This window comes from Panthera tigris, chromosome A2, assembly GCF_018350195.1.
Source record: "Panthera tigris isolate Pti1 chromosome A2, P.tigris_Pti1_mat1.1, whole genome shotgun sequence".
NCBI classification, from domain to species: Eukaryota; Metazoa; Chordata; class Mammalia; order Carnivora; family Felidae; genus Panthera; species Panthera tigris.
Window position 1 is genome coordinate 45,603,260 of NC_056661.1, and position 19,971 is coordinate 45,623,230.

Here is a 19,971-nt window from a genome sequence, read left to right on the forward strand (position 1 = left end):
TAAACCACCATTTAAATAGATTTCCTTTCTATTATAACAATTTGAACATTACACAATTTAAATTGTGTCCTCTTAAAGCTAAAACTCTACAGAAAACTTTTAAGGTGCATGTTAGTCCTAGATGGAAAAGATTGCACTGCAATTTATTGAAACTGTATTTTCTTAAGAAATAGGCTTTTTGTGAAATCTACCTTTCTAAGAGATAACTTTAATTTTATTTCATTAACAAGATGATTCCTGTAGTTAAAGTTTTAAAAAAATAACTGCAATTTCTATTAGAAAACTAGGAGGTAAAATAATAAAGATGATCTTTTAATATGTGTTATGTTAATCATTTATGTTTTAATGGTTATAAATGCCAATATGGATATTCAAAAATCATTCTATTTTTACTTTCAATTTAACAAAACACGTGAATTGAAGAAAGACTATAGAAAGCGTTATGATTTATAATGCCTGCTGGCATTTTAATGTTCTCAGCTGTTCTTTTGCACCATTTGATTACACAAAGCCTAAACTGTGTAATTAAGGACCATCCCACTAATGTGCTCTGGTGGATTTATGGCGTCCAGGTCATGAACGATCTGAGCACTTTGAGTATTGGACCATTAGTTTCAAATGCATACTAACATAGGGGAACATGCTGGCATCAAGAAGAACCTATAATAAGAAGCAATTTCAAATTCAGGGAGGTAGCTTTCACCTGATTTTCATTTACCAAAACAATTGAAAAACCTTGATTACCAGAAATTCTAATTAACTGGAATTTTTTCCTCTGGAGTGCACTTCTAGGAGAAAAGGGAAAATTGTAAGAAAATAAGTTAATAATCAAGACTTTACACTTGGGGGAAAAAAAAAGGATTTCCAATAGGAGTTCATTATCAGGGTTTAAAGGAAAATGCCTTAAAGAAACCTAAAGCACAACTACCTTTATCAAAGACAAGAAAATGGATACTAAAGATTGAAACTAAAAGATTTCTAGGAAACCTTCAGCTACCCAGAAAATTAAATGTGCAAATTCCCTGAGCTTAATCTTCCAGCTAACCCAGGTTTTACTCTTCAGGTTAGTTTTCTTGTGTGTACTTAAGAGAATGCTGTATGCACTCACAGTCTTTCTGGAGATCCAATAAAACAATTGAAGCAGGTAGTATCACAGAAAAGGCTCTGACTTCAGCACACGACAAACTGACATTTAATCTCTGCTCTTTGACCAATTAGCTGTGGGAATTTTGATAGGTCACTTAATCTCTGAGCCCTGAAGTCATGTGTAAAATCAGAATATTCACATCTACCTCCATTGGGTGCTGTGAGGACATAAAGCACTTTGCCTGGCACTGCCCCTTTTGTTAGTATCCTCTCTCTATCCCTGTCTTTTGGCAATTGTGACACTCCCGCAGAGAACGACTGCAGCCCCAAGCTTTCAGAGAGAAGGTTTAAATAGGCAGGCACACTTTTTACTATATTCATTCTCTCCCGATGATGAAAAAAAAATCAAGTTCTTTAACTCCTTTATTAGAACAGTCATATAAAAAGAATTGAGAGAAGCAACTTGACACCAAGTTTATTTTCAGAGTTCAGGGACAGATGGCTTTATTTTCCTTCTTTAAAAGAGATGACATTCAGTAGAGATACAACATACTTGAGGTCTATCAAGTCTAAGGGCAAATACTGTCATTTACCCGAACAGGGCTGTCTTTAACCTTGAGTAGCAAGAACTTTAAAGCTAAATATATGTACATTTCCATGTATCAGTCTCCACATTTTAAAAGAACATTTTAATGTGGAAGGAATATGTTTTTGACATTTTCTTAGTCTAATGCTTGAAGAGTGCTTAGTCTCCTAATTGGCAAATACTAAGCAGTCAGACTCTTCAGAGAAATACCAATAGATCAGAGCTAAAAGTATAGCCTCCCATCTTAAGGACACTGGATATTTTATTTTTTTAAGTAAAAATTACATTAAAATATCAGATAGTTAATAAAGATTATTAGTGGATTAAAAAATATAACAAAAGATGGTATAGAACTCTTTCTGAGCAAAGAAAAACCATAAATATTCTGAAAATGATGTGAACATGTTTGCCATTTTCTTGATGAGAAGTTATTTTCAGTATTATGAACTAAACTTTAATTTGGTCTGGAAGCAAAAGCAAATCTAGTATAATTTAATGGAACTGCTTTGCTGGGTTAGCATCCAAAACTCTTTGGTATTGGTATTAGCAGGCTACGGATTGGCACTTTGAGTACCAACTAGGACAAGTCTGGTTTTTCACGGGTCTATCTGTAGTTCTGAATGTATAATCAAGAACCATTGTAGCAACTGGCTCCTTATGACACGTTTATTAACGTGGCATGGTGAAATCTATGTCTGCAATGAAAATACTAAGCAATATACTGTGAAGTACTTAAAAAGAAGTAATGAAACTGAGCCTTCTAGGCATATTAAGGCTGCCAAACTGAAGATTTTACATTTATTTAACATTTAATCATGTCGGTAATTACAAAGCAATTACTTCATATAGACCTATTATGGGAGGAGAATTAAAATAATTTGTAAAAAGAATAAAAGTAATTGATTTCATGGTAGTTTTTATATCACTACACTTGCTGGTACTAAAAAGGAGCAATAAAAATAGCCCAGTTGTTCATTCATGTTTTGTTCTGTTTAGCCTTCTGTCACTTTCTCAGTTCAATAATGTTAAATTGCTGCTTTACGATTCCAGCTATGCAAATAGCAAATTTCTTACAAAGAAAGAAAACGATTCAAACTTTCTTGATCCTACAAGTGATTTGAACACAAAACAAAATTTTTCTCCTGGTCCTACTTTGCCTGTCATAGAATCTCAGGTATGTTTTGTTTTATTTTATTTTATTTTATTTTATTTTATTTTATTTTATTTTATTTTATTTCGTTTCATTTATTTCATTTCATCTCATTTCATTTCATTTATTTTTTGAATCTTGGGTTTTTTAAAAGGGATTTGAAAGACCATAGGTTCAAGAATCTTTTAAACTGTATCTGGTGCATGACTTTTTTAATGTTTATTTATTTTTGAGAGAGAGAGAGAGACAGAGAGAAAGAAAACATGAGTGGGGAGGGGCAGAGAGAGAGGGAGAAAGAGGATCTTTGACAGTAGAGAGCCCAATGAGGGACTCACACTATGAACCGCAAGATCATGACTTGAGCCAAAGTTGGTCGCTTAACTGACTGAGCCACCGAGGCACTCCAGGTGTGTATGACTTTTAAAATATTGAAGGAAAAATTATTTTGGCAAAGAGCTGAGACAGTTCATAAAAAGTATTAGTCTTGCTTGCTACGTCCTAAAAGAAGAAGCTGCAAAGATCATTAACTGCTTTTAAAATTAAGAAAAGCGTATGTTACTATCCATAAGATTACAGGCAATGGTAGAAAACATCTCCTTTCATAATCAATTCTTACGTGTAGTAGGTATGCAGTAAGGAGAAAGAGGATGAGGAGAGTCAGCACCTTAAGTATTTAATACAATAAGCATTCAAATAAAAAATAATTGCAGTAGTTGATACACACAGAGCACTGTATTGCTTTCCTAGAAGTACTGCAACAAAGTACTAAAAATTGGTTGGCTTAAACAACAGAAATATATTGTTTCACGGCCCAAAAGTTTTAAATTCCATTTCTGATTCACACCAGCCACATGTCAAGTACTCAGTTGCTTCAGTAACTACCCTGTAGGGCGATGTCAACACAGAACATTTCTGTCTTCGCAGTGTTGTAGTGGCAAATGCTGATGGAGCCAGCTCAGGTTGGCAACTCTCTGCTCTTCTTCCCAAGGATCCACACATCTGCTCACTCACCCCTCCCTTTTGACATGTACCTTCCTTTATGGAGTTGCTTGGGTAGTTGTCTTCTTGTCTCCCTATAGGATTATAAACTCTTCAGTGACAGGGTCTGGTCTTTCTGGCCCTGTGACACCGTAAACACGCAATCAGTATTTAATTACTCTAATTAAATTAGGCACTAGTTTATGGGATCTATTTTGCATTTAGTCTGAATCTAGATTTCATCAGAGTGTGGAGAAAAGAATGAATGAGAGAGCAGGTTTTTCCTAAGGATGTATGGGGAGCAGATATGTTCTAAATGGTAAGGGTTTTGGTTTTGTTTTATTTTTGTCTTGTTTTGTTTTGTATCACCCCGGATATAGAAGAGACCCAGTAGGACTTTATTTGCAAGCTTAAAATTACTGTTATGTTTAGGTACCTGGAAAGCACATTTTCACTGATTCAGTTATTTTATTTATTTATTTATTTATTGAGTGCCTGCGAGGTAGATGCCAAGCCAGTGCCTGGCCCTGGATGACTCATTGTGAACAAAACAGAAACAGGGCCTGCCCTGTGATACTTATTCTAGTTCTAGCAGATTAACATTTTGGCAAGGACTCCCCCTGCCCAGACAGGCTGGGATGGGAGGAGTATGATCTAGGCTCTGGCCTCAGATGCCTGCCATCACATAGAACCTCCACCACTCTTCTGGCTCAAAGACCTTCATTATTCATTATTCCTACGTCTCCATCTCATCATTGGGGAAAATAGGGGGGAAATGGTTCCCACCTCGTGGGGTTGTGAGCATTAAGTAATTCATGTGAAGTGCTCCATGCCTTGCACATTGCATAGTAAGAGCTAAGTGCTGTTAGTAAGTACTAACTGCTATTATTCTCATGACTACTACCCAGCCAGAATGACCCCGCAATGAACATTAAATGTAAAAGAGAGAGAGAGAGAGAGAGAGAGAGAAGTGTTTATATGGCTAGAAAATACTTCATTATTTGGAAAGGATGTTTCCTGTCTTTCTTGGCCTAACAATATAATTCCCTTTGCTTACTATTTATATTTTGTACCCAGAGTAACTAAGATTGAAATGTGTTGCTAAATGCCCATTGTTTCTTGGTGAAAGATCTTATTCATTTGGGACACTTCTTTCCAAGACAATCAGGAACAGAAATGCTTTGGGGGTCATTCAACCTCTTAGAGAGGTATGCACTTTTTAACATAGTTGCAAAGGAGAATCCTTTAAAGAGGCTTACCATTAAACTGCAAAATTGAAATCCTAAGTAACTAGCATGCAAAGATTTAATTAGCATGGTCTCATTAAAATAAATGTGTGACTTTTCTCTTCCAAAAATGACATTGCCTTTGAAAATACTTCCTGGAAATGAGTTAGGAAAAGGGGGGATTAAAGTTTGAAGGCAGTCATGTGATACTTGGGGAGTTTGTAGTTACAGGTCTTTCTGAGCCCTGCCCATTGTTGCTGGAGGACACCTGCTTATGTACCTGAATATCATATTCAAACAAAATAAAATAAAAATCTTGGACCTACCAGATTCTCCCATAAAATTCAATGTAAACCAAACTGCAGAAATCTTCTTGGGATTTTGCTTTCTCATTTCTCATATTAAGGAAATCTATTCTATTATTACCTGAAGGATAGAGGATGTCTCAGTGGTAACCAAGCTATTTGACAGAGAGGAACCATCCCTAAATATTCACTATGATTTGTTAAACTCCAATCATTCGGGAAGACTCTGCATTGCTTTCAAGAGCTATAAATTCTCCCAGCCACACAGTCTATACTATACTTCTGATACTTTAATTGACAGTCCCATTTATCGATTCAAAATGGGGGGTTCTTTGGGAGCCTCGGTAACATGTGGGAGATAGTGTTTAGGGCACAGGCTTTAAAGCCAGGCTGTCTCTGAGTCCTGTTCCATCACTGTCTAGCTATATGTCTTGGGCAAGTTACTATTTCAATGCATGGTTTCCTCCGTATGGAAGGGACAAACAGCTTACCTCTCAGGGATGTTATGAGGAAAGCACCAAATGAGGGTTGGGTTTGGAAAGAAAGAAGGAAGGACAGAAGGAAGGAAGGACAGAAGGAAGGAAGGAAGGAAGGAAGGAAGGAAGGAAGGAAGGAAGGAAGGAAGGGAGGGAGGGAGGGAGGAAGGGAGGGAGGAAGGGAGGAAGGGAGGGGCAAATGGAGTGAGAGAGAGAAAGGGAGGAAAGAAGGAAGGAAAGAGAAGGAAAGGTTGGGGGTAAAAAGAGAAAGAATGGAAGGGAGGAAGGAAAGAAAGTATGATGGAAGGAAGGGAGGTAAGGAAATCTGTTCCAGATAGTTCTCAAGAAAACCATTAATTTCCTTGTTGGAAGAGCAAACATTAACTTACATTTTTAGCACATGACTCTAGTTTTCTAAGTTGAGAACTCCAAAGGAAATTTATGATTGTTGAGATTCTACTATGTATCAGCTGCAGCTCAAGACTTGTACTCTCATCTAATCTGCACAGCACCCACATGAGGCAGGTATATAACCATGTCCTTCTAACAGATGAGGAAACCAAGACTCCGAGGGGTGGACAGTTTATCCAAGGCACCATAGGTAGTACCAGGATATGGACTTAGCTCTGTCTGCCTCTTGAGACCATAACTTTTCTTAAAAAAAAAAAAAAAAACTAAACATAGAATTTTTTTTTAAGCCGTGATCAAGTGTCTTGCTCTCAACCATAAGGAGTGCTGCCTACATGGGCGCCTTTAAAAGTAGAAACCCAGAAAAGAATCATCAAATGCCTAAAATCCTGGAGCTGGAGAAGCCCTAAGACATCATCTAGATTTAGCCCAACCTCAACACTTACAGGTAGGGAAGATAGACAGCATGATCTGAGTTGGTGGGAAATGAGGACCCCCTAACTCTTGGTTCATTACTTCAGTCTCTCTACCATATTGCTCCTCAAACTACCTGACAATCAGATAGGGGTTCTGAGCTAGATAGCTTTAGGGCATGAGCCCTATGTCCTTGACTTGCTATCTTATTCAAGATCTTGGAACAAAGTGAAAAGCAGGTATGATACACTTTACACCATACACATATAGTCACTCACTATAGCTATTAATACATAGTAAATCTTTCATTAAGTAAGTCTGTAACTAAAGTTAGCTACACTTATACTCATGAGGCCTCTTTTATCTTGAATGCCCATTTCAAATTCCTACTAATTGTTCAAATACACTTTACATTTCCTACACTTGAATTTCTCTGCCCTTACAAAGTGTGCAAAACATTATCCATTATCAAATTAAGAGAAGCTTAATATATGCATTCTAAAAATTATACTTGTGATTTGGCCATGCTTATGTAGAATAGGTCAACTATGATCAATTCACTGCCACTTTAAAAAAAAAGATCAATGAACATGATTAAGCTGACCTGACTTAATTTTTTGAAATAAGTTAGGCATCAGCATGATTGATTGAGCTATCCCTGATCTACCTAATCAAAGGTCAAGATGGAGGTTATTAAACAAGCTATTTCACTCTCCCTAAATTGAATGATGTTTTCTTATGCTTCTAATAAATGATAATTGATTATGGAGTAGTAGAGGCTAACATCCTTCAAAGAGGTTTAGTTCCTGCCCAAGTGATCAAGAATATAAATTTCAACTAATCCTACACTAAGTGAAGCAGTATGGGGTTCTGTAGTGTAAAGGATTGTGCATTTGGAGAGTAGAAATGGAGTCAAGTTGGCTTCGGAATATGTGACCTCACCTCTCTGAGGTACCTTCTATAAAATGAGAAGTTGTTTTAGATGTGCTAGGTGATCTCTAAGGCCTTTTCTAACTTTCACAGCTTGTATTTCTCTTATTTCACAGGGAGGCTAGCTTGTTTGCCTTTGATCAGTTGAAGCCAATTAAGAATCTGGAGTAGATGTTCTTCCCAAGGGTTCTTCCACAAGCACCTTTCCTCACCATGCCAAGCCACCAACTTGGATTTGGATTCATGCCTGCTGGCTGTGTCTGGGCTTTTGGCTTTTTAATTTCCTTCCTTCCTCCCTTCCTTCCTTCCTTCCTTCCTTCCTTCCTTCCTTCCTTCCTCTCTTCCTTCCTTCCTTTCCTTTCCTTTCTTTTCATTTCCTTTCCTCCCTCCCTCCCTTCCTCCCTCCCTCCTTTCTTTCTCTCTTTTCTTTCTTTCTTTCTTTCTTTCTTTCTTTCTTTCTTTCTTGTCTCTCTTCCTTTCCTTTCCTCCCTCCTTTCTCTCTCTCTCTTTTCTTTTTCTTTCTTTCTTTCTTTCCTTCCTTCCTTCTAAACTTTCTTTTGTAATTTTTCAGTCCATCTAGTCCAGCCTTGCTCTGTTTACCGTGCCTGGCCAAACCTCCTGCAAGGGCTAATGTGCTGTCCATGCCTAGTCCTCTTAGGAGCTGAATGAATTGTGACCCCAGCTTCAATGCTTAGCTTGGAGACCAGCTGCGCCTTTGGGTTTTTCCCAGAGATGTTGGCCGACACTGCACCTGCAGTGTGATGGATTTGCCCTGGCCCAAAAGAGGAAAGAAAATGAGGGGGAATCAAAAGATCACTTGTGTACATCCTCTTCTTTGCACAGTAGTGCATTTGTACCACCCAAGTGTACCAGAGAATTTTTGAGACTTTATTAAGTAATAATAATAATAAATACAAGAAAGGAAAGAAAAAGAAAATAAAATAAACTAGAGAAAGGACAATCAAACTTTTCTCTGGGAACCAGGAAAACCATAAATATTTACAGTGGTCAGATTAGGAAATGCTGAATTAGGGATCAAGGGGTTTGGGTTTTATTTTGTTTCTCTGCCAATTAACTAGGTCATCTTGGATCACTTAGGGGACCTTTAAGGTTCTGCCTTCCTTTAAAAGTAGGTCTTCCAAAAGAAAGGAGTATAAAATGAATTTTTCTAAATGCCATCCTTTTTTTTTAACTGCTCAAGTTTTCTTCAGAGCAAAGATTCACACTGTAATACAGTGAATCTCTAATTATAGGCTTTCACATGTGGAGTATTTGCCAGTAATATTTTAAAGTTGATATTTAATCATCTACTTATCAAATACTCCCATTAGCTTAGCATTATAACTGATATGATGCTTATTACATTTATATGTATTTCAGAGGTTGCAAACTGGCCACAGGCCACAAAAGGCCTTGGAAAGCAGATGGTTTTTGTTTGGCCTGCATAGTTAACATTTTTGGATGCCTTTGGAGTGCAGGCACACTCCAGCTTTTTACATGACTGTGTTAGATTCAGTTGACTTCACCTACCTAGCCCCTGAAAGCACTGGAGTTTGAGAGCCTTGGCATAATCAAACTTGCTGCATCTCAGAAAATGGCTAGAAGGAATTTTCCATGACACCAGGAGAATGGGTTGGTAAGATGACTTCTTGAGGTGTTTCTTAGCCTGGGAAGCTGTGACTTCCTTTCCTCTCAACCTACTTACTGTAAGATAAATAAAATAGAACACAAAGTTACTAGACTCTTTCAAGGTCACCTAGGAAATTGGTGGTGAAGCCAAAATTAAGAATCTCTTCCCTGGTGTCCTCATTCTGTTGCTTGGCCCACTCAGACATGCTGCTGCACTGCTTGCTGATGAATAATGTGGACTCTCAGGAACAGTTCCTTATGCAAAAGAGCTTCACCAAGCTCCATTATGTCCTTGCAAGGGGATAGACTTTATTGTTTCCTTAATGCATTATGGAGACTATTATAGCTCTTCCTCCCATACGAACCCTCCATCTGTGATCACTAACACACACTACAGGGTGTTTTGCTTGGGATAATGTGTGAACAAGGAACATGATTTTGGGAAATGGTTGGAGAAAGGAATCTAAGATTCAGAAAGGGCCAGGGACAAAAGTCCAGGAAACTAATGTCTTTAAAAATAGTTCATGCAGGGATGCCTGGCTGGCTTAGTCAGTAGAGCACACAGCTCTTGATCTCGGACTCATGTGTTCAAGCCCCATGCTGGGTGTAGAGATTACTTTTAAAAAATGATTAAAAAAATTAAAAATAGTCCATGCAGTTTCAATATTCAGAATGTATTTGCGATGCCTTATTTCCTTCCCAAGGAAGATGAAATATACCCTCCATAAAGAATTTGCTGTGATCATTCTGTCTCTCTTTCTCTCTCTCTCTCTCTCTCTCTCTCCCTCTCTCTCTCTCTCTCTTTCTCTCTCTTTCTCTTTCTCTTTCTCTCTCTCTCTTTCTCTCTGTCTCTGGCCAGGCTGTTTTCAGAACTCGTAGTTGCTGATGTTACAAAAGGTACCCTCTATTGATTTCAACTACCTACTCCTTTCTTTCATACTCAAACCCATTAAAAAGACTCAGATCCAATGAGACATCAAACCTGTAAATAGTAATGTGTAACATCTATCAGGCACTCGCTATGTGGCAGGCCCTCTGCCAAAAGCTTTACATTTAACTTGTCATTCTAATTCTCTCACCACCCTTGCAAAGTAGGTTTTATGATCTTCATTTTCTAAAAAAAAAAGTTAACTGAGACTCAGAAAGAAAGCTTCAATAACTTGCCCAAGGTCACAGAACTGAATTTGAAACCAGGTTTGTCTCCAGAAGCCACACTCTTAACTCTATTGCTAAACTCCTCTTTCAAAAAGCTAATATAGCCTTTTGAGCCTAACAATCAGCCATGTGCACCTGAAGCAAAGTCATGCTGGCCTTCCACACAGGGAAATTACCTTTGGGAGGTCAATCCAGTGAATGGAGTCTACCTAGCTCTACCTTGCTCCCCTCCCCCCACAAGAGTGGCTACAGGGAGAATTTATAAGGAGACAATGTATTTTTTAACCAGAAGGAAAGCTTCATTGAACAAAAATCCCATTGTCCTATTATTAAGCCATGCCCAAAAGAAGCTAAGCAAATTTGAATGCTGCATTAGCTCTGGATCTATTTGGGGACCAATAGAGCTAAAAAATGATTTCTTTAAACATTACATATATAGGGTGAATTTGACCACCAAAAAAAGTATACATAAATGCACATGTCCTAAGAGGGCATTTTCATTTTCTAGGGGATCAAAAATTTAGCTTTTTATTGCTGTGACTACTGTCTATAAAAGGATGTTAATTTCTAGGTTGGAGGTTTGTATTTCATAATTTGCTTGCTTACATAGGGTTTTAATTTAGCACAGGGCCATATTTGGTCTCTGAATTTCTAACACTTAATTCCAATAATACTGGTTGAAAATGTAACAGAAATGGTAAAAAGAAACAATGACTTTTTTCCAAACACCTGTCATGCCCAAAGGTCTTAAAGAGATTTGCTTATTCATTACCTCCCAATACCCCTGCAGAGTGAGAATGAAATTTAATGGCAAACTTGATGAGGTTCCAGAGATTCAAATAAGTATCTGAGGGCTCACTTTGTGCTGGACTCTTTCCCAGGCTCTTTAGTTATCATAATTTTCATATATGAAGTATGTATAATTAGCCTTAATTTAGGCATAGAAAGTGAGACAGAATTCTCATAGTTGACACAGGGTAATACATCTAATAAGTGAATAAGTCAGAATCTGAATACAGATCACTGGATCCCCCAACACAGAATTATTTCTACAAACAGAGCTATCTGGGTTTTAGTATAACTAGAATTAACTTAATCATCATGTTATTGTGATTGCTTATTTCTTTCACCCAACTTTGTAAGAATTTAATGCATAAGGAACCAAACCCAAGTTATACTAAATACTGTGATTTTGTTAAACTGACATCCCATCTCATATGATTCTATGGGAAAATAGGGATCAGTGCCAAATTCACTTGATGGTTATGACCATGCTGTCCATTTCCCTTGGAATTTTATATTCAGTGCAGAGTGTCCCAAACATATCTTATTGGAAAAAGAAGTATCAAATGTAATTATGTAATTGTTTGTTTGAAATGCATCCCTTGCCAATACTGGGCCTTTAAAACCATGGTTTCTCACTTAAGGAATTGTTTCTTTAAACTGCCAGACTTCTTTGTGGAACATCATTCTGGTAATTAGTAGGACATTTTCTTCTCACATTTGACCGACTTAGTCCAGTAAGCCCTAGAACAAAACAATTCCACTAAAAAAATCTATACTGGCCATTTTTCAATTTGTTGCAGAATTTAAGATAATTAATTGGTATATATGTGACAAAGTAGGCCTGAAGTATAATGGTTTTACATTTTTTAATGATAAAAAATGACATTAAATTTGCCATCTTCCATTTTTAAGTATACAGTTCAGTAGTGCTAAATATATTCACATTGTTGTTTAGCAAAGTTGTCAAGCTTTTTCATCTTATAAAACTTAAATACCCAGTAAATACAAATACCCCCACTCCTTCCCACAACCCTCGGCAACCACATTCTACTTTTTGTTTCTATAATTTTGACTACTTTAGATACTTCATATGAGTGGAATCATATGGTATTGGTCTTTTTGTGATGGACTTATTTCATCCAGGATACTGTCCTTGAAGTTCACCCACATCATAGACGTGATAAAATTTCCTTCTTTTTTTAAGGTTGCATGATATTCCATTTTGTGTATATGTCACATTTTCTTTTTCCATACATCCACCAGTAGACATATGGATTGCTTCCATCTCTTTGCTATTGTGAACAGTGCTGCATTGAATGTTGGTGTGTGAATATCTCTTAAGATCTTGCTTTGAATTCCTTTGGATATATACCCAGAAGTGGGGTTGTTGGATCATATGGTAATTATATTTTTAATTTATTGCAGAACAGCCATTCTACATTCTATAGTGGATGCATCATTTTACTTGTTATTTTCTGTTCTTTTAATGGTAGTCATCCTCATGGGTATGAAGTGATACATCACTGTAGTTTTGATTTGTATTTCTCTTATGATTAGTGATGTTAAGCGTCTTTTCATGTGCTTATTGTCCACTTGGATATCTTTGGAGAATTGTCTGTTGTTACAGAGTTATAGGAGTTCCTTATGTATTCTGGACATTAGTCCCTTATCAGATATATGATTTGCAGATATTTTCTCCTATTTTGTTGATTGCCTTTTCACTCTGTTGATTTTTTCCTATGATGTGCAGAAGTTTTTAAGTTTGATTTAGTCACATTTGCTATTTTTGCTTTTATTGCTTGTTTTTGGTGTTTAAGAAATCAGTGTTCTGAAGCTTTTCCCCTCTGTCTTTTCCTAGGCATTTTCCAGTTTTAGGTCTCACATTTAGGTCTTTAATTCATTTTGAGTTACTTTTTGTATATGATGGAGGGTAAGGGTCCAACTTCATTCTTTTGCATATGGATATCCAATAACAGTTGGCGAAAGTATCCTTACCTCATTGTGTAGGCTTGGCACAAAATTCCAAGGTCATTTGATCATGTCCAGGAGAATTTATTTCTGTGCTCTCTTCTATATGTCTGCCTTTATGCCAGTACCATGCCATCTTGATTACTGTTGATTTATTGTATGTTTTGAACTCATGAAGGATGAGGCCTCCAACTTTGTTCTTTTTCAGGACTGTTTTGGCTCTTTTCAGGTTCTCATGAATTTCCATATGAATTTTAAGACTTTTTTTTTCTATTTCTGCCAAAACTGCTGTTGGGCTTTTAACACAGCTTACATTCAATCTGTAGATCACTTTAGGTAGGATAGACATATTAACAATATTAAGTCTTCCAATCCATGAACATGGGATATATTTCTATTCATTTCTATGTTTTATTCTTTTATGCTTTGTAGTTTTCAGTGCACAAATCATCCCCTTGGTTAAATTTATTCCCAAGTGTTTTATTCTTTTTGATGCTATTGTAGGTTGGATTATTAATTTCCTTTTTGGATTGGTCATTAATAGTATACAAAAACACAACTGATTTTTATGTATTTATTTTGTGTCCTGCAACTTCACTGAAATTGTTTATTATAACAGTTTAGGGGGGTTTTGTGACATCTTTAGGATTTTCTTCATGTGAAATCATACCATCTGCAGACAATTTTACTTCTTCATTTCCAATTTGGATGCTTTATTTTTTTTTCTTGCTTAATTGTTTTGACTCAAACTTCCAATACTAAGTTGAATAGAAATGGTTAAAGTGGTCATCCTTACTTTGTTCTTGATCTTGGAGGAAAAGCTTATACTCTTTCAACATTGAATATGATTTTAACTGTGGGCTTTTAATATATGCTTTTAGTATATTGAGGCAGTTTTCTTTCATTCCTAGTTTGTTGAGTGTTTTCACCATGAAAGGGTGTTGAATTTTGCCAAATGCATTTTCTGCCTCAACTGAGATGATCATGTGGGTTTTGTCATTCATTATATTAATATGGTCTATTACTTTGAATTATTTTCATATATTGAACCATGCTTACATTCTGGGTATAAATCCAACTTAGTCATGGTGTATAAACCTTTTAATATACTGTTGAATTCAATCTGCTAGTATTGTTGATGAGTTTTGCATCAATATTCATCAGGAACATTGGTCTGTAGTTTTCTTCTCTTGTTGTGATAATGGATTACTTTTAAACACCATTAGTGAATAATTCCTGAGACATGCCTTATGTTTTAAACATATAAAATGGTTTAAGCATTCTTTTAAGCTTTGTTCTCTGGCTAAAAATGTCATGTTCAAAAATTAGGCTGGAAAATATGTTAAAAAGAATTCAGAATGGTACACAACTAGAAACATCTTAAAACACCTCCTTTTATGTCAAGGAAGTTTCATTCTCCACTCTCAAAGAAGCCAAATGCAGGTTTGGGGAAGGAAAAAGTCTTCCCTCTATGTTTGATATGGTATTTAACATTCTCAACTTGTGTGGTTTGTTTATTTACTTGTTTGTTTGTTTAAAGAGGTATGTGTATGTCAAACAGATTTGAGTACTGCAATGCAATTACTTCAAACCATATAATTTAAACTAAAATGGAGACATTACTTGTGACAATAATCGAAGTACAGCCCCATTAAAGATATTTTTCAGTAGCAACAGATGGTTTTGGGAGACTCACACAACTTCAGCACATATTTACTTTTAGCTATGTTTCCTTAAGTTCAGTCAAAACATAAATATTAATTGAAATTCCATCTCAGAGTTATGAAAAGTAGATTTATTCTTTGGGTTTTCTATTTTGAATTAAGATTAAGCAATAACATGTGGCAGAAATTTACTTAACAGAAAACTTACTGTGGTCATTGTACCTCTTTTAGGATTACTCTGAATGGAAACAAAAAGAGGAATAAATTTGTGGAGGCAATGATATTTGGAAAATTATTGCTCTCTGAGGTATGTTTTTATTTTATGGATTTTCCTGATAAAAGTCAGAATCAGGTAATTTTATAATGTTGAAAAGTTTTGTACATATATAATATATGGTAAAGGAACCAGATTAGGGTGAGGGGAATGCCAGTGTTGCCTCTCCACACGGAAGAGAAAGTATCCAGCATCGGCATTATGCAACACATCCATTTCCTTCTCCTACCTCCAAATGCCAAATATGGATCAGGTGATTTTTTTTCTAAATACCATCTTGTTAGACCAGTAACTTGGTTTGCATATTTTCTAAAACAACAACAAAAATATAGCACTTTTCTTTCTTTCTACTAAAATATGACAAATAACAGAACTTTTAGGACTGGCTATTTGTATCAGTTTGCCTCTTGGTCAATCACAAAGAAAACTGTATTTTGCAAAGTTCAAAGATAATAGCACCAAATACAAACCGAAAGCTTGCTATGTGTTGGACACCAGGCTTCAAGTACATTATGTGCTGTATTTTATTGAATCCTTACAGTAATTTTAGGAGGCTAAAGAAAACACCAGCCACTAAAGTACTTCAATACTTAAAGCTGAAGTTCAATATAGAAAAACAAATGTAAGGAAACATGTAACTGTACATTTAATATCTTAGTAAGTAACTGCCTAGTTTTGAGAAAGCAAGATAGACCATGGATCCACAGTGGCTTTTTATACCTGATTGGAATCCAGAAAACTAGAACCATTAACTGCTAATATTATCTTTTATAAGCAGGTAAGCAATACATACTTGACCTCAGAAGACCTCATTCAAACCATTAGATTGTGACAGAATAAGTCAAATGTCCCAAGCTTTCCTTCATTTACCTATTCTCCAACAACCACTAGTTAGCTAGAACTAATATGGATAAGAGATATAGTAAGATGTCAATAAATATAATTAACTTCTGTGAACATTTAATATCTGTCAAGCACTACACTAAGAGCTTTATATCAATTCCTTGAATTCTCTCAATAATCCTAATGACCAAACCCATTTTATATAAAGAAGCTGAGGCTTCAATGTATTAAAGAACATATCCCCTCCACTAAAAGAAACATATCCAGTATATCCATGCTTTATAACTCCTAAGTGGCTAGTGACATTCCCATGAGATTGGTGAAATTAAATGTGTAAATACATTTGTGTTTTTCATGAAGACCAGTGGTAATAGTGGGGTAAAGTCCTTTGACTGTTTTATTCAGTCCAAGATTAGCTGTGACCATTAGAATATAAGAAAAACTGACATTTTCTTTTTTTTATGTTTATTTATTTTTGAGAGAGAGAGAGAGACAGAGTGTGAGTGAGGGTGGGGCAGAGAAGGAGGGAGACACAGATTCCAAAGCTGACTCCAGGCTCTGTACTATTAGCACAGAGCCTGATGTGGGACTCGAACCCAAGAGGTGTGAAATCATAATCTGAGCCGAAGTTGGACACTTAACCAACTGAGCCACCCAGGTGCCCCTGATATTTTCTTTTTGTAGTTGAGTTAGATTAATTTTTTGCATAAGAATAATTGAGCTAGAATAGCATTGACTGATAGGTCTTCAGAGTATACAATTTGGAAAAGAAAAACTTCTGAAAACAAATAAAAACAACTATTAAAATATAAAAAACTAAAAATGAATTTTGAGTGTTTTATAAACTGCCTTTCATGTTTTGCATTTGACCTTTTGATTCTTCTTGGAGGCTTAAATAGGCAATTTCTCAAGTCAACTTTGTCTTTAAAGAAATGATATCTGTGTGTTTTTCTGAGTGTCCCTGGTGTGTGTGTGTGTGTGTGTGTGTGTGTGTGTGTGTGTGTGTTTGAGGGTTTTACCCAATTAAATTGTAAAAGTGGTAACTAATTTTAGTGTAAGAAGGAAAATATAGGAAAGTATACTGTAATTTAAAAGCTTGTGTAGTTGTTTTCAACATTCTGTTAATAGATTTGTGATTATGCCTTTTTAGTAGACAAAAGAAAGGCTGTAATGTAGCAAGTATATGGAAAAAACATAACATCTGTCCTAATCTAATTTTCAGGCACATCTCCAGACTTTGATTTGGCTGAAGTAACTTCTACCACAGAGCTGTGGGCATGCCTGGGATTGAGAAACACAGTTAAAAGACTCCCAGTTGCTTCTTGCCTTTTGAAAACTTCTGAAAACCATCCCTTCAGACTCCAGAATTGTACCCATCTCAACCAAGACTTTGCTTGAATGTTTACATTTTCTGCTTCCTATTCTACCTATCACTATTTAGCATTCACCTTTTGTTAAAATTTAGGAGTGTCAGGATTGAGCTTGCTCAGCAAGCCAGCATGGCTAGAATGAGCTTTGTGTTAGCAGCTTGCCAATTGGTGCTGGGCTTGCTAATGACTTCATTAACTGGGTACTCCCTACAAAATAGTGAATGTCCACAACTTTGTGTATGTGAAATTAGGCCCTGGTTCACCCCGCAATCCACATACAGAGAAGCCACCACTGTTGATTGCAATGATCTCCGCTTAACAAGGATTCCCAGCAACCTTTCTAGTGATACTCAAGTGCTTCTCTTACAGAGCAATAACATTGCAAAGACCGTGGATGAGCTCCAGCAGCTTTTCAACTTGACTGAGCTAGATTTCTCCCAAAACAACTTCACAAATATTAAGGAGGTTGGGCTAGCAAACCTGACCCAGCTCACTACTCTACATTTGGAGGAAAATCAGATTACGGAAATGACTGATTACTGTCTGCAGGACCTCAGCAACCTTCAAGAACTCTATATCAACCATAACCAGATTAGCACTATTTCTGCTAATGCTTTTTCAGGCTTAAAAAATCTTTTAAGGCTCCACTTGAACTCCAATAAATTGAAAATTATTGATAGCCGCTGGTTTGATTCAACACCCAACCTGGAAATTCTCATGATTGGGGAAAACCCTGTGATTGGAATTCTGGATATGAACTTTAAACCCCTCTCAAATTTGAGAAGCCTGGTTTTGGCAGGAATGTATCTCACCGATATTCCTGGAAATGCCTTGGTGGGCTTGGATAGCCTTGAAAGCCTGTCTTTTTATGATAACAAACTGGTCAAGGTCCCCCAACTTGCCCTGCAAAAGGTTCCAAATTTAAAATTCTTAGACCTCAACAAAAACCCCATCCACAAAATCCAAGAAGGGGACTTCAAAAATATGCTTCGGCTAAAAGAACTAGGAATCAACAATATGGGGGAACTTGTTTCTGTGGATCGCTATGCCCTTGATAACTTGCCTGAACTCACAAAGTTAGAAGCCACCAATAACCCCAAATTATCTTATATCCACCGCTTGGCTTTTCGAAGTGTTCCTGCCCTGGAAAGCTTGATGTTGAACAACAATGCCTTGAATGCTGTTTACCAAAAGACAGTAGAATCCCTTCCCAATCTTCGTGAGATCAGTATCCATAGCAACCCCCTGAGGTGTGACTGTGTCATCCACTGGATTAACTCCAACAAAACAAACATCCGCTTCATGGAGCCTTTGTCCATGTTCTGTGCCATGCCACCTGAATATAGAGGGCAGCAGGTAAAGGAAGTTTTAATCCAAGATTCAAGTGAACAGTGCCTCCCAATGATAGCTCATGACACATTCCCAAATCATTTAAACATGGATATTGGCACAACAGTTTTCCTAGATTGTCGGGCCATGGCTGAGCCAGAACCCGAAATTTATTGGGTCACTCCTCTTGGAAATAAGATAACTGTGGATACACTTTCAGATAAATACAAGCTAAGTAGCGAAGGTACTTTAGAAATATCTAACATACAAATTGAAGACTCAGGAAGATATACTTGTGTCGCCCAGAATGTTGAAGGGGCTGACACACGTGTAGTGACAATTAAGGTTAATGGAACCCTTCTGGATGGTACCCAGGTGCTGAAAATATATGTCAAGCAGACAGAATCTCATTCCATCTTAGTGTCCTGGAAAGTCAATTCCAATGTCATGACATCAAACTTAAAATGGTCATCTGCCACCATGAAGATTGACAATCCTCACATAACCTATACTGCCAGGGTCCCGGTAGATGTTCATGAATACAACCTAACACATCTGCAGCCTTCTACAGATTATGAAGTGTGTCTCACAGTGTCTAATATTCATCAGCAGACTCAGAAGTCATGTGTGAATGTCACAACTAAAAATGCCGCCTTTGCACTGGACATTTCTGATCAAGAAACAAGTACAGCCCTTGCTGCAGTAATGGGGTCCATGTTTGCCGTCATTAGCCTTGCATCTATTGCTGTGTACATTGCCAAAAGGTTTAAGAGAAAAAACTACCACCACTCATTAAAAAAGTATATGCAAAAAACTTCTTCAATCCCACTAAATGAGCTGTACCCACCACTCATTAATCTCTGGGAAGGTGACAGTGAGAAAGACAAAGATGGTTCTGCAGACACCAAGCCAACCCAGGTTGACACATCCAGAAGCTATTACATGTGGTAACTCAGTGGATATTTTGCTTCTGGTAGTAAGGAGCACAAAGACGTTTTTGCTTTATTCTGCAAAAGTAACAAGTTGAAGACTTTTGTATTTTTGACTTTGCTAGTTTGTGGCAGAGTGGAGAGGACGGGTGGATATTTCAAATTTTTTTAGTATAGCGTATCGCAAGGGTTTGACACGGCTGGCAGCATCTCTAGGCTTCCAGTTTGTGTTTGGTTTTTATTCTTATCATTATTATGATTATTATTATATTATTATTATATTATTATTATTATTTTGTTTTAGTTGTTGTGCTAAACTCAATAATGCTGTTCTAACTACAATGCTCAATAAAATGATTAATGACAGGTTGGGGTTCCCTGTGCTTTTACCAATAGCATGACCCCTTCTGAAGCCATCAGTAGAAAGTACAAAGTCCTCCAAAAAGCTAACACAGTTGTGAAGCA

General features: G+C 36.7%; 1 protein-coding gene across 1 annotated transcript; it reads left to right on the top strand.

Moving 5' to 3' along the window:
• The first annotated feature begins 15,037 nt into the window (after positions 1 to 15,037).
• On the top strand, positions 15,038 to 19,689 carry LRRN1 (leucine rich repeat neuronal 1). Its single transcript, XM_007076619.3, has 2 exons — positions 15,038 to 15,068; positions 17,101 to 19,689. Exon 2 carries the CDS (start codon positions 17,378 to 17,380, stop codon positions 19,526 to 19,528), a length of 2,151 nt encoding a protein of 716 aa, XP_007076681.1. The 5' UTR covers positions 15,038 to 15,068; positions 17,101 to 17,377; the 3' UTR covers positions 19,529 to 19,689.
• Positions 19,690 to 19,971: the final 282 nt, after the last annotated feature.